This window comes from Antedon mediterranea, chromosome 1 (assembly GCF_964355755.1).
Source record: "Antedon mediterranea chromosome 1, ecAntMedi1.1, whole genome shotgun sequence".
Lineage (NCBI taxonomy): Eukaryota > Metazoa > Echinodermata > Crinoidea > Comatulida > Antedonidae > Antedon > Antedon mediterranea.
In genome coordinates this window covers 11866130-11889695 of record NC_092670.1, presented here as the reverse complement: position 1 = coordinate 11889695, position 23566 = coordinate 11866130, and the positions used below count along the sequence as shown (strand labels likewise).

The 23566-nt window shown below is 36.2% G+C and overlaps 1 protein-coding gene across 1 annotated transcript; it reads right to left on the bottom strand.

The window, feature by feature from the left end:
• Nucleotides 1-3595: 3595 nt before the first annotated feature.
• On the bottom strand, nucleotides 3596-13059 carry LOC140056524 (uncharacterized). Its single transcript, XM_072101925.1, has 7 exons — nucleotides 12848-13059; nucleotides 10711-10813; nucleotides 8200-8975; nucleotides 7870-8001; nucleotides 6943-7075; nucleotides 5315-5482; nucleotides 3596-4382 (listed from the first exon to the last, which is right to left on the bottom strand). Exons 2-7 carry the CDS (start codon nucleotides 10793-10795, stop codon nucleotides 4216-4218), a joined length of 1461 nt encoding a protein of 486 aa, XP_071958026.1. The 5' UTR covers nucleotides 10796-10813; nucleotides 12848-13059; the 3' UTR covers nucleotides 3596-4215.
• Nucleotides 13060-23566: the final 10507 nt, after the last annotated feature.

Sequence of the window (23566 nt, the reverse complement as noted above, 5' to 3'; positions counted from 1 at the left end):
GTATCATTGTGTATCCTTCGATATGAGTGAGTGGAGACGGTACATTGTTGATGTTATCCAACCAGGTTTCACTAAAACCAATAATTTGGAATTTATGATTTAGAGTAAGAAGATAGTTTGTGATGGAATTAAAGTTTTTTATGAGGCTTCGGGAGTTCATATGAAGTATACTGAGATTGGAATTTGTGTTGATTATTTTGTTGTTAAATGAATCACTCAAATAATATTCACATTTATCATTATGATTAGTTATTTCATTAATATAGTCGTAATCATTATTGTCGTTTAGATCAAAAGGATTAAATTGTAATGATTGCAGATTAGAATAATTTATGGTATGATCATTGTTTAACTGTTTTATTTCATGTTTGAATTCATCATCATCAATTATGTGGTTGAAAGGAAGGGTTTCTTCAAGACATTTGCAGCAGTAAAATTTGAGCGAATTTGAGTAGGGAAAACCGGCGCAGGTTGCATGAGAAGGCTTATTGCAAATATCACAGTTAACATATGTGGCTACCCTTATACATTTATCACAAGACACACAAGACATAGAACGAGTATACATTTAAACAATTAATAATAACAATAATAATAATAATAATAATGAGGTTTATAAATATTCGATTTATCAGATGAATTATAAGTAGGAATAATATTGCATAATCGCACAGAGCACTACAAAATTGCGTAATATGGAAGTTTTAAATTAAATTAAGGCATTGAGGTTGGTTGTTTACTTATTTTTATACCAATATATATGTTTGATAATAGAGTTATTGGTAATTAAAGTAATATTAGTTATACAATGTTTATTCTCAAAGTTATTGATTAAAAGTATTGCTAATAGTATGAAAACAAAGGGAATAATAATGATAGGTATATAAATCAATATACTTCATAATAGTGATTTTAGGGATATCAGTTGTTACAATTATTGAATAGTAGTCGTAATAATATGATAACGGTATTATAATAAAGAAGAATAATAATGATTAATAATACCGTACCAATTATCAATTAACTATTACGATCAAATGAATGGTATAGCAATACAAATGGGATGATAATAATACTAGTAATAATAATACCGTAATAATAATAATAATAATAATAATAATAACACTACTAATAATAACAATAATAATAATAATAATAAAAGATGATGATGACGATAAACGACAACAGCAGGAGTAATGTAATATAAATAATTTTGGGATCAGACAGGAACAATCAAGGTTTACTGTAGCTGAATCCGCAAAGCGGAACATACAAGCAATATTAATTGATAGTTGATGTTTTAATTACATCTAGAGATTACGGAGGTCGGATGTAGACCTAATGACAATCTTCTTCTTGTTGTGCAGAAGGCAGTTGATCCGTCCATCGAGCGACCACGCGGCTTCCACAGCGGCATGTGCGCCCGCTTCGCGCAGGAGGGTCATGCGAGAAGGTGTTAAGTTCTCGGTTATGGAGTAAGAAGAATTTTTAAGCAATTTCTTGTTGCGAAATACTTCTGCTCGTGCGCGGTATGTGGAAAATTTTACGATAATCGGACGAGGCCTCGGTTTAGAACTGCTGCGTGTTTTGTTGTTATGGAGTACTCTCTTCCGTCCAAGTCGATGAGTTCGGTCAATCTCGATTAGTTCCATATCTTCGCAGATGCGTGATGTTATAATATCTAGAGTTAAAGTATCTGTGTTTTCATTTGCCGTTTCGGGTACTCCGTGAATTAGTAGGCAGTTGCGCCTACTGTACTGTTCGAGGTCATCGATCTTGTCCACCATACCGCGATGTTCTTTTCTCAGACGGTCATTTTGCTCTTGTAGAGTAATAATGTCGCCCGCTATAGTCTCGTTGTCCATGGAGATGCTACTGTAAATATTTTGGCTAACCTGGTCAATAATAGCGTCACTTATTGATCTTATTACGGTTTCATTTCCGCATATGGATGATATTATTTTATCCATAAGATCGGGTGACGAAAGAATATGTTTGCTTATCGTTGCTGCAACAATACTTACAAGTTCCTTATCGTCTGATAGGAGGAGCTTAACATCTTGCAAAGTAGACGAGTCCTTTGACAACAATGGGCTTTGTTGTTGTACCGGCAAGGCTTCGGTTTCTGGTATGTTGGGTGAATCAGCAGGCTGGGTAGCAGGCTGTTCTCCATCGTTGATCGGGCCTTCGGTAGGCACAGATAAATTATCGGTTGATTTCCCGGTTGTCCGTTTTGATCTTAAATTTGGCTTCGTAGACATCATTTAAAAGCCTTTAGAAGTATTGGTGTTTGATTGATTATGCCGTATAGTGTATAATTATGGAGCAATTTAGAGGTTTTGTGAGCGATCTGAAATGCGTTGTTATCAGTGGCTCGACATACTACAGTTGATCTAGCGATGATTTCTAATGTGGAATCGGATTGCTTTTGCTTCATGCTAAATGGATTTCTATCACATTTGGGGGTTATCACATTTTTTGTCAAAATAGTTTTTTTATTTTTTTTATTTTATGTCTTTAGGATTACCAATAGTGAATCACTGTCCTATCAGATAGGTGTGGTAATCTCCTTGATAGTTTGAGTAGTAGGCCTAGTTTTAAACTTTTGTAATATATTGAATGAATATCAAGTGACCTTTGGTCAACCAGAATAAAAATAGAATTTATTGAAATGGGGAAGTACTGTTACACTGGCTAGAAAATTTAGAACGCCGCAAAATATCGGTCATGTGCGCAAAAATGCCTAGCCTTCACCAGCTCCTCGTAACGTAAGGTAAATTTAAATTGTACGGTCAGAGTACGCTTAGGAGAGGTAGGCCAATGTTTCCGGACTCCAATATGGTGTCAGCTTACAAGATTGCTTACTGCATGTATTCTATATAGGCATTTACTTATTATATATTTATCTATTTTGAATAAAATTAGCATTTGAACGCAAATAATTAACGCCAGATTAATTACCATGTATCGCATGTGACGCTGTCGGTTCATTAATTATTTATATAGTTAACCAGATGGTGCGACGAGAATGTTGGTTGTTGTTGTTGTTAACATATACATTTTAATTAAAGTATAACAAAACAATGAGTAAAAAGAGCATGCTGTGCTTAGTTATGAATAATATATAAAGGTAGCATTTTACTGGATCCTAGACAGGAATGTTATGGTATAAATTTATTGATGTTTATATTCGTAGTTTGGTGGTAAGAATATGTCCTGGTTGAGTTAGATTTAAGGTATTGTAAAAACCAATGTTGTATGAACCGGTATTTATGAATTTTACTGTGATAAATTTTCCTAGATAGGTTTACTTTAAGAAAATCGGCTAGGTTATATCATATTAATTACGACAATTTGTTGCAGTCCACGTTTATTTGGTTGTGTTTTATCACCTTATTCGTTTGTAAGTCAGTCCCAGACTATCTACTATATATTTGTTATAATACGTCATTTTCCGCCGGAGAAAGTCGGTTCCAGCAGCAGTGGCATATGAAATTTGTTTAATGTGTACCAATTTGTCCACCTTGTTTGTTGTTCACAAAATAAAGACGAGACAAAACGATTCAATGTTCGAATGACATCTTTTAATTGCTAAGTTAAGTCGGATCTATCTTTATAGCACAGCTTAAAACATAATTTGCATAATCTCTTGTCAGTGTACAGTATTGTTCAGCTAATTTATATTCTAATATAAATTCTTTCATTCATTTATTTACTTGCACTTAATTAACGTACTACTTTCGCTATGTTGATAATTATGGTTCGTCAAGTAGGCCTATCAACCCGTTTTATTGATTTGTATAGTATAGGTTCATAGGCCTAGCTTATTCATGTATAGGCAAAAGGACAAAGCATAAAAGGGTTGCACAGTGCAGAAGTCAAATGGCGCAATAGACAGGTGGCATAGCCTGCATGTAACGTATCCGTGCCATTGCGACTGCAAATATTAGCGTTAATTATTCCCGCCTGTGACAAATTTTAATAATTCAATTTCTGTCCGATAGGCCTTACGGGTGTACGTTTATTCCCAAAAACCTTACGCCTGTTACCCGGGTAAGTTATGGACACTTTTTGTTGAATAGGAACCAACTTACCGGGGTAAATAACTAAAAGCCTTATTGACCCAAGGTGTCAGGTAGGGTTTTACCTAGAACCAAGGAAGTGCATAATTATCTAGGCATTATTAGGCCTTTGTGTTTAGGTTCAGACTTATTTCTATTCATCAGTCTTGGGTGAAAGGTGCAAAGCACCGTAAGATGACAGGGTGTTGGATGTGAATGTAGGGATGGCTAGCCGGTTTGCATGCGTTCTTCGATGTGTGTTTAGTGTACTCGCCAACGTAAACCCCTTACCACACAGCTCACAGCGGTACGGCCTCTCTCCTACAATTCAAAAAGACACTCTATTTTAGTATAGTTATAATGTTTTACTTTTAAGACGAAGCTTGCTTTAAACCCTTTATAATTTGAAAAAATCACTTTGATTAAAGTAATAATAAATAAAAAAAGAATACATATTAAATGATAATGTACTTGTTGCAAAGAGTTAATATATATTAATAATACCCTTTAAGGAATTAATATCTATATAGTAGGCTTTGCTAGATATAGCCGTTTTAAAGTAGCTTTGTAATGTAGTAGACCTAATTCTGAATTTAATGAATACTAATGAAAATGCTCTTCGCTAGCGCTTGCTCGGTATAAAGGGATAATTCAATAGATAGTTATAAGTAGTAACACTCAGGAATAACATTGTTCATAAGTAGTGATTGTATATTGATTACGTTAACCATGAATTTCAATAAGCAGTCCGTCGATTGGTGGCGCTATAATTGAGTAACAAATACTTTTCGCACCTTTGCGCATGTTCATTAGGTAAAGTTGTAGTATTCAGAAATATTATATAAAAGTCAATAATGTATAATATTAATCAAGTTAATTATTTAAATCGTCGATTGGTAATAATTTAATAGCATACATTTTTATTGCTCATATTAATATTTATGCTGTTAGTATTCCTTTACGAGCGCCACCAGTCGGCGGTTTTGATTTTGGCTGGAAGCACCGGAATGGGACAATTAATCTACTCCAATCTAGAATCTAGAGTAGTATTCCCAAATATTGTTTACGTCATCAGGAAGAGTTACATTCTTCCCATCGGAATTTAGCTTATACGTATGAAACGCCATTTGTGCCAAAATGTTTATTTTTTTACCATGCAATATTAAGTGGAATCGCCGTCTAAAACCAGACCAATAAAGTTCCTAATAACATCATTGGATATTGATACCAGGGCTTAACAACTTCGTTCTTACCTGTATGTCCGTATATGTGAGCTTGTAGGTTTCCCTTTTGGTTGAAGCCTTTACCACAGTATGTGCATGTGTACATTTTGACGTCAGAGTGTGTTCTCATGTGATAGGTCAAATGTGTTAGCTGTTTGAATCCTCTACCGCATTTTTTACACTTGTGCGGTTTCTCACCTAGATAAATAATTCAAGAATTCAATTATAGAAAGCTCATTTGAAAAGATGTTTTTGATACTACAGTATATAATGTTAGTCTCTTTTTTTAATAGGGAGGTTTCGCAACCTTACGAATACGATAAGGAAACGGATACGTCACACATTTGTGAAACTTTTGAGCTGATCCCCATTTCATATTCGTAAAGTCAAAGAACTTATAACACAAGAATCTCCTGTTCGTCCGAAGCGCGTAACAATTTCGAAAGGTGGGATAGAATAGAGCTATGGGTGGCGCCATTGTGAGCCATGGAGTAGGGCGCCCGCATCAAATTAGAAAGTCAAATTCATAGAGGGGATCTGCTAATACTCTAGGGGGGTAGGAGTAATTGACTTCCTAGTTTGGAGGGGGCGCTGCTCCATGCGTCGCCCAGTTTGACCTTTTAACCCTGTACTTCCGATACTGTGTTTTGAATGCAAATTGAAGAACAGGAGATTCTTGTGTTATAAGCAAAGAACTTATAACACAAGAATCTCCTGTTCTTCAATTTGCATTCAAAACACAGTATCGGAAGTACAGGGTTAAAAGGTCAAACTGGGCGACGCCATTTCACAGCATGGAGCAGCGCCCCCTCCAAACTAGGAAGTCAATTACTCTACCCACTAGAGTATTAGCAGATCCCCTCTATGATTTTGACTTTCTAATTTGATGCGGGCGCCCTACTCCTCAGTCAATTACTCTATCCCCCTAGAGCATTAGCAGATCCCCTCTATGATTTTGACTTTCTAATTTGATGCGGGCGCCCTACTCCATGGCTCACAATGGCGCCACCCATAGCTCTATTCTATCCCACAATGCCTTTCGAAATTGTTACGCGCTTCGGACGAACAGGAGATTCTTGTGTTACAAGTTCTTTGTTATAAGTTCTTTGGTAAAAGCCTTGGTAAAGCGTATTCGTGTTCAGTCAGTCAGTCATATTCGTAACTACAAAACGAGTATAGTTTTTGATCTATTTTGCACATTTTGCATTTGAATCAGGAATGATTCATGATTATAATATAATTATAGATTTATTGAAAGTAATTTACTTAAGTAATTTACTAAAATACCAGGTCAATTTTGATAAATAGCAGTTTTTAAAGTCCTCACTCGCTTTGATGTTACGCTAGGCCTAGACAGCCAAGCACCAAGCAACACGTACCAGCGCTTCGCTCAAATTACCGCAATCATATTTTGGATGGCGCCCTCAATATTTCGTTGCCATGCGAAACAGATTTTTACTGGCTTACGAAAAACGAATACGTGTGCGTGACGTATCCGTTTTCGTTATCGTCTTCGTAAGATTGCGAAACCTCTCTATTACCGTATATTTACAGTATTTATGTTTGCAACTATTTGGGAGCCTCCGTTTAGAAAAACTATTCCACCTGCGAGCGGAAAGATAAAATTATACAAATTTGTTCTTTATTTATACACTTACCTGTATGAGTGTACGAATGAATCTTCATGTCGATTTTCTGATGAAATCCTTTACCACAGTACTGACATACGAATGGTTTGTAGTTTGTGTGAGTGCGCATGTGCGTATGAAGATTTGATGCACGATTGAAGGCCTAGAAAAAACAAAACGTACATTTGTACGGTTCCCACTTGTGATTACGCTATACAGCACTTGGCGTCGATACGTCGCTGCGTTGCGTGCTAGCTTTAAGCGTGGTTCCACTAGCGACGTAACACAAGGACGTAACGCAACGCAAGTGAATTGACCAATCACAAGCGATGGCTTATTCGCTTGTGATTGTTAACTGTCTATAACTTCGCTTGTCATTGGTTAAAACGCTTGCGTTGCGTTTACGTCCTTGCGTTACGTTCTAGTGGGAACCAAGCTTTAGTAACAAGTATACGCCTATGTATGAGCGCGTTAGAACGATGATAGTAATAATAATAATAATAATAATAAGATTTTTATAGCGCACATACCACTCCAGAGTGCTCAAGGCGCATTTAAAAATAAAAAAGAAATAAATCATACAAAATCCTGACAAATAAAATGCAATTTCTTTGGAGGGTCCCCATCCGTTGTCGTTCTGTCGCGGTCCCGGACCCCTACCTAGGTGACCAAACAAAGGAGCAGGATACACATTTGCCTTGCCACAGACGGCCGGGTGCTCAGAGACAACAACCAAGACAGAGGCACCCCAAAGATAATGCTGGCCAGGAAAAGGTATACAAAACAATTCTAAGTCTAAAAAACTTTAAGAAACCTCATGATTTCCATATGTAGTAGTGACTTATGTGTACGCGCGCGTTTGAACGTTGATAAAAAAGTTATGCTAATTTATCGCGCCCCTCTTAAATGCTGATTATAATAACGATAGTCAAAACTTTTACAATTTGGTTTGCTTACCTTGCCACACTGTGAACACTTATATGGTTTAACTGTTGTGTGTATTAGGCGATGGCGAGTTAGGTTTCCAGGTTGCCGAAATGCGCGCCCGCATATCTCGCATTCAAATGGCTTGTCACCTGTATGAATACGCTATAGATAAAATATCAAATTAATGAATTAACCATATTTTTATTCATCAGATGAATTTTAAATGACAATTCCATAAGGTGTATGGTAATCATATAATCTGCAAAATGTCATTAAAAACATGACATGATGGAACTTTTTTGTAGTCATTACGTTACGTCCATTGTCCATTCTTTTTTCCCGGCCCCAAGATAATCTTACCTTATGAGTCACAAGTGTATTACTTCTGCTGAATCCTTTATTACATATATCGCAGACGTATTTGCGTTGTGTTTGTTTCGCTTCCGACTCATTTAACTCTCCATCCGTTTTGGCGTTGTCTTCTGCGTTATCGTCCGTTGCGAAAGATGACTCGAGCGATGTATTATTTCTATATTGCATATCTGTGCCATTCTGTATGTATTCTAGTCCAGGGATTGGCTGTCTGGCTTTATTACGCCCTCTGCGACTAACTTTCTTGGCGAAAAACCCGTTATGTATGTTAACAACATGTTTAGCCAAGATTTTCTGTCTCTGTTTTGCCAATATTTCAGTTACGTACACAGGGGGAATAGTCGCTTTATGGGTAGGGTTGAGAAGGGAATCAGTGGTTTGTATTCTTTCTACAAAGACTTCTTCGTTAGAATCTCTCCCTGAGTCTACCTGTTTCCGGTCCGGTAGATTAAATATCGAATATTGGAGTTCGGTTGGGGAGATCACTTCTTTATCAGCACTCTTCTTTAGCTGTTTAGACAAATCTTCAATTGATTTTGCTTTTTTAAAATATTCAACCTGTTCACATATGCTTTGGTTGTATTTCAGGTATCTGTCTTTGGACAGACGATCGTCATTGGTCACGTAATACTGGTGGAACTGTGAATGACATTTGTTGAAAAGTTCAACTTCGTGCAAATCAAAAAGCCGTGAAGACGGAAGTTCGGTGGTTGATAATGCACTGCGTATTGGAAGCGGCTTAATCGGAGAATTACTTTTTATGACTGTAAACAAAAGTAGATAATAATGATAATATTTATTGAAGCTACATCTTCACAACGGTGGCAGACGTTCATGCAAAGCGTCCTTAAAATAAATAGGCCCTGTATAAGACAACAAGCAGATACAACAACTGTCGTAGTCGATCACACTTAGATATCGATAATTTACAAGTAGGCCTAGTAATTAAAAATAGTAATAGTGAAAAACTGAAAATAATAAAATAAATAACGACAGATAATAAATAACAACTGAAAAGTTATAATAATATATTTGTTTAAAAATATTGCATGGGATTGTCACGGAAGATATAGTTTTCCGCAGGTTTCGTGTTAGTAATGTTAACCTGACAAATACAGTTACACAATGAAATTAGGATTAAACCTCTTCAAAGTATAGCTTTGTTCAAACGCCTCTTTCCCTATCGGAGTAACATTTAAACTGTTTCACTTGGTCTGCGTTCAAACGTAGTATTAAACCATGAGTTGGTATAACTCTCCCTGTTAGGCCTAACGTTACATCAGACATAGGCCTATGAAAAGTATCGGAATTATATTAATATCAATCGGAGTTATGAATCGATCAAGTTATGAATCGGAGTTAACAACAAGGAGCACTGGCGTATGTTTTTATTTCATTTATTTATTCGACAAAATGCGCCATAGCACGTCAAGTGTTCGCCATCCCTAACTCTGATATGATTTTGATTAACTTAAAGACGTTCTTGCATGCTTAACTCGAGTGGGTGTGAGCACGGCTAGTTTTAGACTTGCCCCAAGTCTGTATTATCTTTTTTTTTTATTTATTTGTTTTTATTTCGACCGCGATTTTTGTCTGAAAATACAGACTTGTGAAACACGTATAGAAATCGATTTGCAGACCGCAAACATACGATAAGAATGACGTAGGTTATCATACTGTATTTGGCTATATGGGGCGGGCGGTATGTAAATATGGATTTCGAATCAACCAATGATCATTTTGTTTCAAAATGAAAGAGATCGAGTACGTAGGCCTACCAGTGCTTAATGTACGATCGAGACTGTTGAAATATAAAATAGTAATGCCAAGTTGTTTTGTTTATTAATTGTTTAGTCCTTGGCCTAGGCCTCTTTCGTAGGTCCTACTCAACTCGCACGTATGACCTGGCAAATAAAACGCCAATGAAGTAGGCCTACATACCACCGGCACACAACAGGGCTACACCACCACACAGAACAGGACAGGGTCTGGGTGGGAATTAAATCAAAATTATCTCCGCGTAATAAATGATCCATTGAATGTTTGATTTGCGGAGAAGCTAGCCTATCATATATCAAGACGAGTTTTCATGTTTCAAAGATCCCATCAAATGTTTACCAGACTACTATAGGCATATAAAATAATTTCTAGCCTTCAGAACTTTCATAAATGTACCCAAGTACACATTGTCTAAACGTAACATAGCGCATGCGCATCATTTTAGTTGTTGAGTCTTTGAAATTCTGAAATATGAATATTTAAACGGTGTACGAGAGAGTAGCCAATCGCATGCAGCTGAAACTAGTCAACCGGATAATCGTATGCACCAAGAATTCCTGGTGTCAAACCACGTGACTTGTGCGTGTTTCCCCAGACGGAGTATCCAAAATCAAGTAGTATACGTATGAAACGCCATATGTGCCAAAATATTTATCTTTTAACTAATATTAAGACAAAACTCCGTCTGGAACCCAGACTAGGCTAGTTTATAATACGTACCTTTATTTGGCACCTGTGCTTGCGTATCACCTGGGAACGCTACATTACTCTGGGGCCTACGTTTTACTAGAAAAGCACGGGGCATGACTTCGGTTTGTTAAATCTGCAAAAACAAATTGTGTACATAAGAAACAAAATCCGTCAAATTATACATTGATTTTAATTAATGTTGTTTTCATAGTATTAAATATGTTCATGTTTCTTATGAATTTATTTATTTAGGGTTTCGATATGAATTAATAATTGCAATACAGTAAACTTATATACATTAATAAAATCTATAATTAATTCACAAATTGGTATTCAAATCTGAATTTGTTGTAAGAAATATACCCTCACTATCTCTGTTCTTATTATCAACAACAACAAATACTTTATAATATATGTAGGCCTACAAAGCTCGGCAAAACAAATATTGTGATACAATTAATTATAAATTGTAGGCTAGAATACCAGCAGATGATTCAGGAGCCAATGATTGACTTGGTCTACACCGTTCTCACGTCGTCGTCGTAACCCACTCGCATCATGCTGACGATTTTGAGGTTTTTACATTTAAACATTTAAAAGTTAGAATGGAACGTTTATTTTATTTATCATAAAGTGATAGTGGGATCCGAGAATGCAAGAGAACAGCAACTTTAATGGAATGATTAATTTCACTCTTCTCTGATTAAACTATTATAGAGAAAATGATTTAATAATATAATAATAATAATTTAGGTATTTGTATAGCGCCATAAACAACTAAAACGAAGTAAAAATCAAAGGCGCTTATATTGGATGTTAGAAAGATGCGTTTTGAGTTCTTTAAAAAAAATAGCAATAGAAGTTGATTTAGCGCTTTACGATATGATACGATTATTATTTATTGTCATTTTAACAACAACATTTTAAGTGCAGTATGGAGAGCCAATTCGATAGTGCTCAGCACTCATAGCAATCCTCAGGGTGCTGCAGCGCTATTATGTTTTATACGTTGTTATTTGTGCCTGGAAATTGAATAAAATAAAAAATAAAAAAATAAAAAACAAATGAAATTTGGTTGGTTGGTTTACATTTTGATTTACATACTATTTAAATACGATTCAGAAAAAAATAAAAGATAGTAAAATATGGTAAAATAAAAGATACCTAAACCAGTAAATTTACTATAATTGTAAACAATACATTTTTAACTGCAACAATAAGAGACAAGACTCGATGTATTTTTTCACAGAATGAAATGTAGTTCAGAGGTTGAGAAAAATATCTCCTTAAAGAGAACTGCTTCAAAAACATGTAAAAAGAAGTAAACATCTCTCAGTAACCTTTTTGCAAAGTGTTTGAATGAATATTAAAACTTATTTCGTTCGAATAGACAATTGCTATTAAGACTTATTTTTTTCGAATAGACAATTTCTATTTAAACTAATTGAATAAATGTGATGAAGAAATGAAAAAAAATAAGTACGATCCGTAAATGATAATATAATATTACTGGACTACGGCTTATCACGGTACATAACTATACGGCCTAATACATAATGTAAGTTTGAGTATTTATCAAACTGGGATTTTTTTCTAAATAATTAAAATTAAGTAATCAACGAATAAATATTGTCCAAAAAGGAAAAACTGTCATTAAGTCAATTCAAATTTTAAATAGTTTTATAATCGTTACAGTGGAACTTTAAAAATTCTAAATGTGATTAATATAATATTATTATTAAAATTAAAAGTTTAATAACAACAAAATTTTTTTTGTGATAAGTTGAGCGAGTCAAATGGCCACCGTTTACCTTTACCTCAACAGTATTGGCATGGGTTCCAGGTCGACTCGCTCCTAGTTCTGGTAGTGCCAGTGGTGGTGAAGTCTGCGGATAAGGACTATAAACCGTAGGTCCAGTGTACACAGTTATAACCCATGTGCACTTTAAAGAACCCAGTTCATCATTCGAGACGAGTAAGAGTTACCCCGGTTAACTGGTTCACAAAATAGCCTCTGTATCTGATAGGACAGTGATTAATTTACTTTTGGTAATCATTGACCACATGTTCCTAAAGACATTATAATAAATAAGTTTAAAATAAATAATTTTGCCAAGTTAAATTAATATAGTATAAGAATCAAATAAAACATAGTATAAGTACTTACGAATTTACGATGATGTATAAAATAAACTAATTGCTATTGGGTTAGCGACGGAATTAAACTACGCTCGCAAATAATATCTTTTTTATATCGATACTAGTACCAGCAAAAAGTAACGGCATTGTCATAGCGTCAAACTTCCAATCCCAACACCTATGAAACAATAAACTCATAATAAAAATTAATTATAGATAAAAGTGTTCGGAGCGTAAATGCCGAGTTTTATGCCTATAAAATAAAGTAATGATATAGGCTACTATGATGTCCCCCGACGCGAAACTCTTTATTTTCCGTACCATATTGCAGGTACGTTTTACCAGGAAAGAGTGAATTTCACTCTTTATTGGTTTTACATCAATAAAGACGGTTACAATATTTTGTTGCTTAAAAATTTTGGTGAGTTTTTGTTTGTTTGGTTTATTTGTTTACAACACACAATTAATAATAAGTAGTAAAAAAGAAAATTAAATATACTATAAAGAGGCTAAAACAGTGTGCGGTAGGTCACAAAAATACGATTGAAACCAATCTTTAAGTCATGGCCACCATTTAAATATAGAAAGAAAAGTAAAAAGATTTTTTTAGCGCATTTTTTACTACGGCTCTTAAGCTTGGTTCCCACTAGGACGCAACGCAAGTATGTAAGCGATTTGACCAATCACAAGCGATGGATTATTCGAATTGTCGCTTGTCATTGATCAACTTGCATGCGTGCGTATAAGTACTTGCGTTGCGTCCTAATGGGAACCAAACATTAGAGAGAACAAAATTTGTATATAAAGTAGGCCTACAGTGAGTATCGAATTCTTTCATCACTTATTTGGTGGTGATACATGGCATTAAATCCTTCACCCTGGTATTCAATAATCTCCGCTACATTGTCTCGTTATACTTGTTATTATACCATATTTAATTATATTTCATATTGTACTCTAATTGTTATCATTATCCCTTTTATCATTATATTATATAATTGCCTGGTTTATCTTAACTTTTATAATTTAATTTTTTTTTTTTTTTGATTTTATGTACTTTCACTATTATATATTCATATTTTAGTCTACTCTGTAGCAATGTTAGTATACTTATAGGCATACGGGAGTCACGACTTAAAGTTCAGTGAACTTACTGTGACTTCCATCCACCCACTATGTTATGTAAATGTAAATGATATATATAATATATATATATAAGTGAGTGGAAAAAAATAAATAAACGAAACGAAACGAAACTTATTATGATCATTTAGGAACGCTTTATTATCTTTGAATCTCCATTTTCATTAATTGAACAGGATGTACACACAAACATTTAACATAGTCCTAGGCCTAAATAAATAGAAATTAATTAATACTAATGCTTGGTTAAACGTGGTTCCCACTAGAACGTAACGCAAGGACGTAAACGCAACGCAAGCGTTTTAACCAATGACAAGCAAAGTTATAGACAGTTAGCAATCACAAGCGAATAAGCCATCGCTTGTGATTGGTCAATTCACTTGCGTTGCGTTACGTCCTTGCGTTGCGTCGCTAGTGGGAACCACGCTTTAGTAACGGGTCGTAAACAACTAAGGGACAATTTATATATTACCAGACGAGCGGTAACGGTAATAAAAATATAGAATCTATGTTATTCCTTATGACATAAAACGCGGAGCGGCGGATGGGCCGTTTCCACTCAAGATAAATACAGATTCTACGACAGAAGGGACTGGGACACAAGCTACGCGTTTTTCCGCTTACCGCTCGTCTGTGTAAATTGGCCTTAACTCGATTACGTAGAACGCGCGATGCAATTATACGACGAGAGTGAATTACTGAAAGTGTTTTACTTAAAACATGGATTAAAGAATAGTAAGTAATACTATTACAATCATAACAAAATATATATATAAAATGAATTAGATAATAAACTTAGGCCTAGGCCTATACGAAAGTATTTAATAAAACATTTCAAAAATATTTAATTACAAGAATATGTAATAAAAGCATAAAGATAATTTTTTTTTAATCAAATATAAATAATACAGTTATACGGACATAAAAAAGTAATAAAAACATTTAAAAAAAATAAATAGTAAAATTATACAAAAATAAGTAATAAAGTTCTACAACATAAGTAATAAAAACGGTAATAAAATTATAAAAATAATGAAATCATCATTATAAATAATCGGTTTTGAAGTAGGTAATTAAAAGATCAACTTGATGCAAATAAGAAACAAATAAATTCTCGGAATTGCAGCTTAGTTGCAGGTATAGAATAATAGGACAACTACTGCATATAATTCAATAATTTATGTTTGCGAAATTACTAATTCCTTTGCGGCAAGTTAATTAGGCTATGTAATGTAAAGAGGAGCACTTGTTTGAATGTTGAGAAGCTTATTATTATATTATATCGGTGGTGTGTGAGAGGCATGTTATAATAATATTATTCTTGCAACATCACACTTTCCGCTATTAGTAGAGCAGTTAATGACATGAGCTGTGCATTTTATTACCAAAGCATGAAACTTGGCACAAAGTTTCTTTAATGTATATAGATTCAAAATATCGGGGGGTGCCAAGTGTCCAACGTCCGGTATGGCGGCCATCTTGATTTCAAAATGGCCACCATAAAAACAAAAAATGTTCATATCTTGGCAACTACACACATTAGAGACTTAATTATGGTCTCAAATTGTTCACAAACTATATATTTCTATTTGCTCTAATGAAAATTTTCGTCCAAAAATGACCGGAAATGACGTTTCTTTCAGTTTGACCTTTGACCTCGTATTTGTATATCTCTGTAACTACTGGTCTTTTTCAATCGATTTTGGTGTCATTTTGTTCAGAATAAAAACATTTATATTTGTAGTAATGAAACATTTTCACATAAAATGACCGGAAATACAATTTATGACCTTTGACATTTATTTATTGATTTTTAATTAGGTGAATATACTGTATGTGGTTTTTGTTGGTCTTTGAACTTTGACCTGATAGGCGTAATTATATTAAATGATTAATGGACTTAAATTGTATATAGTACATAGAATTGGTAAACATTGTGCTTGGTGGTACCATTAGTTCAATGATGTTGGCACCTTCTGATTCGCTAAAAGTTTTAATAGTTTGACAGAGGAAATAACATACATGTTATGGAATACCGTAAAATCTCGAAAAGGTGATAGTATGAGCTTCTTTTCGAGATAGACTGTATTTGAATGTCAAATGAAAACTATGATGATCGTGTTTATATCAATATATTATTAATGACCTTACAAAGAACCCTTTATATTTCAACAATCAAGCCTCAGTTATTCTACAATGTATTGTTTTCCAAGTGGTATTTTGATTGTATCTTCTTTTTGTATGCTTCCTCGGTTAATATGGTCCTACCCCTCCTTCTTTGTCTGTAGATGGTCTTATACCCCATTCTTTGTATGTGGATGGTCTTATACCCCATTCTTTGTCTGTGGATGGTCTTATACCCCCTTCTTTGTCTGTGGATGGTCTTACACCCCCTTCTGTGCGTGTTGATGGTATTACACCCCTTTCTTTATGTGTGGATGGTCTTACACCCCTTTCTTTGTCTGTGAATGGTCCTACACTTCCTTCTTTGTCTGTGGATGGTCATACACCCCCTTCTTTGTCTGTGGATGGTCTTATACCCCCTTCTTTGTCTGTAAGTGGTCCTATACCCTTTCTTTGTCAGTGGATGGTCTTACACCCCCTTCTTTGTCCGTGGACGGTCCTACACCCCCTTCTTTGTCTGTGGATGGTCTTACACCCCTTTCTTTGTCTGTGGACGGTATTATACCCCCTTCTGTGCCTGTTGATGGTATTACACCCTTTGCTTTGTCTGTTGATGGTATCACACCCCTTTCTTTGTCTGTTGATGGTATTACACCCTTTTCTTTGTCTGTGGATGGTATTACACCCCTTTTTTTGTGTGTGGATGGTCTTACACCTTTTTCTTTGTGTGTGGATGGTCTTACACCCCTTCTTTGTCTGTGGATGGTCTTACACCCCTTCTTTCTCTGTCGATGGTCTTATACCCCTTCTTTGTCTGTGAATGGTCTTATACCCCATTCTTTGTCTGTGGATGGTCCTACATCCCCTTCTTTGTCTGTTGAGGGTCCTATGCCCCCTTCTTGGTCTGTGGATGGTCTTACACCCCCTTCTTTGTCTGTGGATGGTCTTATACCCCCTTCTTTGTCTGTAAGTGGTCCTATACCCCCTTCTTTATCAGTGGATGGTCTTACACCCCCTTCTTTGTCTGTGGAGGGTCCTACGCCCCCTTCTTGGTCTGTGGATGGTCTTATACCCCCTTCTTTGTGTGTGGATGGTCTTACACCCCCTTCTTTGTCTGTGGATGGTCTTACACCCCTTCTTTGTCTGTGGATGGTCTTATACCCCCTTCTTTGTCTGTAAGTGGTCCTATACCCCTTCTTTGTCATTGGATGGTCTTACACCCCCTTCTTTGTCTGTGGGGGGTCCTACGCCCCCTTCTTTGTCTGTAGATGGCCTTACACCCATTTCTTTGTCTGTGGATGGTCTTATACCCTCTTCTTTGTGTGTGGATGGTCTTACACCCCCTTCTTTGTCTGTGGATGGTCTTACACCCCCTTCTTTGTCTGTGGATGGTCTTATACCCCCTTCTTTGTCTGTAAGTGGTCCTATACCCCCTTCTTTGTCAGTGGATGGTCTTACATCCCCTTCTTTGTCTGTGGAGGGTCCTACGCCCCCTTATTTGTCTGTGGATGGTCTTACACCCCCTTCTTTGTCTGTGGATGGTCTTACACCCCCTTCTTTGTCTGTGGATGGTCCTACACCCCCTTCTTTGTCTGTAGATGGCCTTCCCCTTTCTTTGTCTGTGGATGGTCTTATACCCCCTTCTTTGTGTGTGGATGGTCTTACACCCCCTTCTTTGTCTGTGGATGGTCTTACACCCCCTTCTTTGTCTGTGGATGGTCTTACACCCCCTTCTTTGTCTGTGGTTGGTCTTATACCCCCTTCTTTGTCTGTAAGTGGTCCTATACCCCTTTCTTTGTCAGTGGATGGTCTTACATCCCCTTCTTTGTCTGTGGAGGGTCCTACGCCCCCTTATTTGTCTGTGGATGGTCTTACACCCCCTTCTTTGTCTGTGGATGGTCTTACACCCACTTCTTTGTCTGTGGATGGTCCTACACCCCCTTCTTTGTCTGTAGATGGCCTTCCCCTTTCTTTGTCTGTGGATGGTCTTATACCCCCTTCTTTGTGTGTGGATGGTCTTACACCCCCTTCTTTGTCTGTGGATGGTCTTATACCCCCTTCTTTGTCTGTGGATGGTCTTATACCCCCTTCTTTGTCTGTGGGTGGTCTTATACCCCCTTCTTTGTCTGTGGATGGTCTGGACCCACTACTTTGATTGATTAAATCAGACATTGTTTCTTGTATGATTAGGAGACCAAGACCTTCAAAGTGAAAGTCCACAGGTGGATGCCTAAAAAGGTCTTGTACAGAACAGTATATTGTAGGTCCATGTCACTAATTTGAGGATTACTTGAATAATTATATTGAGATGTCTTTTACGAATTTATTTGGTTCGGATTTTGCTAAAAAATCAATGACTAGAGAAAATCGAGGAAAAGGATTCATATGGTTTACAGCAAAGGCTCATTACCATAAAAATTTAGTACATTTGAGAATTAGAATTATCTGAGTTTCTGACTAATGAAAGTAGGTCTACTGTAGTAAGTACTTTGAAAGACGGTGTTCTCTTAACTCATGAAAATGAGAACTTTCCGAACTTGTCTCATATGCAACATCAAAGAGGCCAACGAAAGAATGCTACTTTACACCAAAATATTTCCAAATGGCATCTAACAATTCAACTTTTATTTCAGACAATTGTCCATATGGTATAATACATTACAAAAAAAAAGAAAAGATGAAGGAGAGAGGACCAAAACTTTTATATAACGATTGATACATCACAGTTTAGCAAACAAGTCGGCATAGATGAGCTCAGTGATTGCTGTTTCTCAGTGATCTGTCATTTCCAGTCATTTTATGTGAAAATGTTTCATTACTACAAATATAAATGTCTCTATTCTGAACAAAATGACACCAAAATCGATTGAAAATGATCAGTAGTTACTGAGATATACAGATAAGAGGTCAAAGGTCAAACTGGAAGAAACGTCATTTCCGGTCATTTTTTGACTAAACTTTTCATTAGAGCAAATAGAAATATGTGGTTTTTAAACATTTTAACACCAGAATCAAGTCTCTACTGTTTATAGTTGCCAAGATTTGAACAATTTTTGTTTTTATGGTGGCCATTTTGAAATCAAGATGGCCGCCATACCGGACGTTGGACACTTGGCACCCCCCGATATTTTGAATCTATATACATCAAAGAAACTTTGTGGCAAGTTTCATGCTTTGGTAATAAAGTGCACAACTTGGCTATTTTTATGGCCTTAACTGCTCTACTATATTTGTTCATGCTTGTTTGTGTTGTAAGCGTGGTTGGTTCCCACTTGAACGCAACGCAACGTATACCCCTTTCACACCAAAAGCAAAACTCCGGAGACACTCCGGAGACACCCCGGAGTTGACGCCCCGCTGTTTGGTGTGAAAGGTAAAATCAAGCAACTCCGGAGTTTAAAACTGCGGGGTTGAACAGCTGAACATTCTCCGGAGAGCGAACTGCGGGGACACCCCAGTGTTTTGGTGTGAAAGGTACCAACATCAAACTCCGGAGTGTTTCGGGTCAAAAGGTCATCCTCACACGATCACTCATTGCTTTAGTTTAATTTCAAAACACTTTAAATATTTATACAAAATATATAGCGGGTTTAAAAAATAATAAGTAGTATCAATAAAACATTATATTGCTTCTGAGACTTTTGAAAGTAATTATTAAATTAAACATATTATTAATTAAAATGATTCTAATGATCGTCGCGATGTAAACAAACAAAATAGAGGGCGACATTTACAATTTTATTTTATAAACCCCGGAGTTGCTAGGTTGGTGTGAAAGGGGTATCTCCGGAGTTTCTCGACGTTTTGAATGGTAGTAAAAAAACCCCGGGGTGTCTCCGGAGACACTCCAGAGTTTTGGTGTGAAAGGGGTAGTAGTGACGTATCGACGCAACGTGCTGTATTGCGTAATCACAAGTGGGAACCGACGACGCAATAGTGCTGCAAAATCACAGGTTTTATTTCACGCAGGCGGGGGAAAACACAATTATTAGAAGGGCATTTGCTTACGTTGCGTAGCTTGCGTTACGTTCCATCGCTAGTGAGAACCAAGCTTAATTACGGCTCCCACTTTAACGCAACGCAAGAACGTAAGCGCCATGGAATTTCGCAACGCAGCGTAGCGACGTATTGTGGCAAAGTTATATGTTGCGTAATCGCAACTTGGAACCAACAATGTTGCAAACATCATTTGATTTCACGGCATTTTGTTACGTTGTGTAGGTTGGGTAGGCCTAAAGCTTGTTCCCACTAGCGACGCAACGTATCGCAACCTACGCAACGTAAGAAAATGCATTTTTAATAATTGTGTTTGCCCCCGCCTGCGGGAAATCAAACCTGCGATATTTCAGCACTGTTGCGTCGTCGGTTCCCACTTGTGATTACACAATACATCACTTTGCGTCGATACGTCGCTGCGTTGCGTTCTAGTGGGAACAACGCTTTACTTTGCGTAGTGGGAACCATGTTTTAAGCGTGGTTCCCACTAGCGACGCAACACAAGGACGTAACGCAACGCAAGTGAATTGACCAATCACAAGCGATGACTTATTTGCTTGTGATTGCTAACTGTCCAACTAACTTCGCTTGTCATTGGTTAAAACGCTTGCGTTGCGTTTACGTACTTGCGTTACGTTCTAGTGGGAACCAAGCTTTACAATTACAGTATGAGGCCAAAAGAAAACGCGTTTCTGAAAATAGACAAGATACCGGATAAGACCCTCAAACTAACTAGATTAGATTATTTCCGGATGGCCAACCCGCCGGGCCCTGTAGGGAACAAAGCGACACACGATATTACCAGCCTTTATGTATCGTGAGCATAGATATCTCATGATAGATAATACATGTGAATGAGGACTGTGTATATTGTAGGCTTTTTGCTTTAAGTTATACATTCATATATCAATTAAAATATATAACACGTGTGTAGGTTTTGCATCTGAGCATATATTATTTATAATAATAAAAAGTCTAACTGTATGCTGTTTTGTTCCACTATTCGTAGAATCTATGGGACTCCTAAAACAGTATTGGGTGATAAGGCACCATCTCGCACAAATCATTTTACGTAGGCCTACTTAGGCCATATTTTAACTTCGAATATTAGAGATGAGGCAGATATAAAACGCCAAAATAGATCTCTATGTATTAGAGGTAATATTTTATGTAGGAAACTTTCATCACTGCTGCTCCAAATCAATCAAATGTTTTTTGTTCAGATCATATTGTATTAACATGTACTGTTCTCCTTTATGGTCTAATCATTTTAAAAAAGATATCAACCAACTTAAAGTTTGTTATTATGATGCTTTCCGGAGGTTGTTGGGACAACCCAGATTTGTTAATGCGAGGAATTTGTTTGTGGAAAACAATATTCCATCATTTTATGAATATTTGAGGATTTCGACTTACCGATTTCTTACAAGAATAATGAAAAGAGAAAACAGATGTTAATTTGTATATATAAATATTTGTTGATGTACTACAAATGGAGAGAGGCACAATAGATAAAAGTGTTGGTCCTCTCTCCTTCATCTTTTTTGTTTTCTTTGTAATGTATTATACCATATAGACAATTGTCTGAAATAAAAGTTGAATTGAATTGAATTGAAATTACAAAAGTAAATATTTTCGACATTTTCCTAAAAAAAAAAATCTCTTAAAATATTAATTTAACATGCGCAGAACACATTATGTTTCGCATGTTACTTTAATCAAATTATTTTTAACAGTCGATAATTGGCCATTTTTCCACAAAAATCGCGGTACTAGTATTATAAGTACAGGGAAAGTTTTGAAAAATGACATACTCAAAATAATACAATGCGTTCTGTGCATGTTACTTCAATACATAGCCTATATAGCCTAACGTGTTCTGCGAATGTTACTTCAATACATAGCCTATATAGCCTAACGTGTTCTGCGCATGTTACTTCAATACATATAATGCGTTCTGCGCATGTTACTTCAATACATAGCCTATATAGCCGACCCAACGTGTTCTGCGCATGTTACTGCAATACATATAATGCGTTCTGCGTATGTTACTTCAATACATAGCCTATATAGCCCAACGTGTTCTGCGCATGTTACTTCAATACATAGCCTATATATAGCCTAACGTGTTCTGCGCATGTTACTTCAATACATATAATGCGTTCTGCGCATGTTACCTCAATACATAGCCTATATAGCCTAACGTGTTCTGCGCATGTTACTTCAATACATATAATGTGTTATGCGCATGTTACTTCAATACATAGCCATAATATAGCCTAACGTGTTCTGCGCATGTTACTCCAATACATAGCCTATAGCCTAACGTGTTCTGCGCATGTTACTTCAATACATATAATGCGTTCTGCGCATGTTACTTCAATGCATAGCCTATATAGCCTAACGTGTTCTGCACATGTTACTTCAATACATATAATGCGTTCTGCGCATGTTACTTCAATACATAACCTATAGCTTTATGTGTTCTGCGCATGTTACTTCAATACATAGCCTATAATATAGCCTAACGTGTTCTGCGCATGTTATTTCAATACATAGCCTATTTAGCCTAACGTGTTCTGCGCATGTTACTTCAATACATATAATGCGTTCTACGCATATTACTTCAATACATAGCCTTATTATAGCCTAACGTGTTCTGCGCATGTTACTTCAATACATAATGCGTTCTGCGCATGTTACTTCAATACATAGCCTATATAGCCTAACGTGTTCTGTGCATGTTACTCCAATACATATAATGCGTTCTGCGCATGTTACTTCAATGCATAGCCTATATAGCCTAACGTTTCTGCGCATTTTACTTCAATACATATAATGCGTTCTGCGCATGTTACTTCAATACATAGCCTATAGCTTTATGTGTTCTGCGCATGTTACTTCAATACATAGCCTATAATATAGCCTAACGTGTTCTGCGCATGTTATTTCAATACATAGCCTATTTAGCCTAACGTGTTCTGCGCATGTTACTCCAATACATATAATGCGTTCTACGCATATTACTTCAATACATAGCCTATATAGCCTAACGTGTTCTGCGCATGTTACTTCAATACATATAATGCGTTCTGCGCATGTTTCTTCAATACATAGCCTATATAGCCTAACGTGTTCTGTGCATGTTACTTCAATACATAACCTATATAACCTAACGTGTTCTGCGCATGTTACTTCAATACATAGCCTATATAGCCTAACGTGTTCTTCGCATGTTACTTCAATACATAGCCTAGTCTAACGTGGACTGCACATGTTACTTCAATACATATAATGCGTTCTGTGCATGTTACTTCAATACATAGCCTATATAGCTTAATGTTTTCTGCGCATGTTACTTAACTTCAATACATATAATACGTTCTGCGCATGTTACTTCAATACATATAATACGTTCTGTGCATGTTACTTCAATACATAGCCTATATAGCTTAATGTTTTCTGCGCATGTTACTTAACTTCA

What these genes read in the sequence shown, in the direction of transcription:
- LOC140056524 (XM_072101925.1), bottom strand. Translation starts at nt 10,795, where the DNA reads ATGCCCCGTGCTTTTCTAGTAAAACGTAGGCCCCAGAGTAATGTAGCG. An exon ending in AGCACAGGTGCCAAATAAAG is followed by an intron (nt 8,976 to 10,710) that starts GTACGTATTATA and finishes TTTTGTTTACAG; the next exon opens with TCATAAAAAGTAATTCTCCG. An exon ending in ATACACTTGTGACTCATAAG is followed by an intron (nt 8,002 to 8,199) that starts GTAAGATTATCT and finishes TTTTATCTATAG; the next exon opens with CGTATTCATACAGGTGACAA.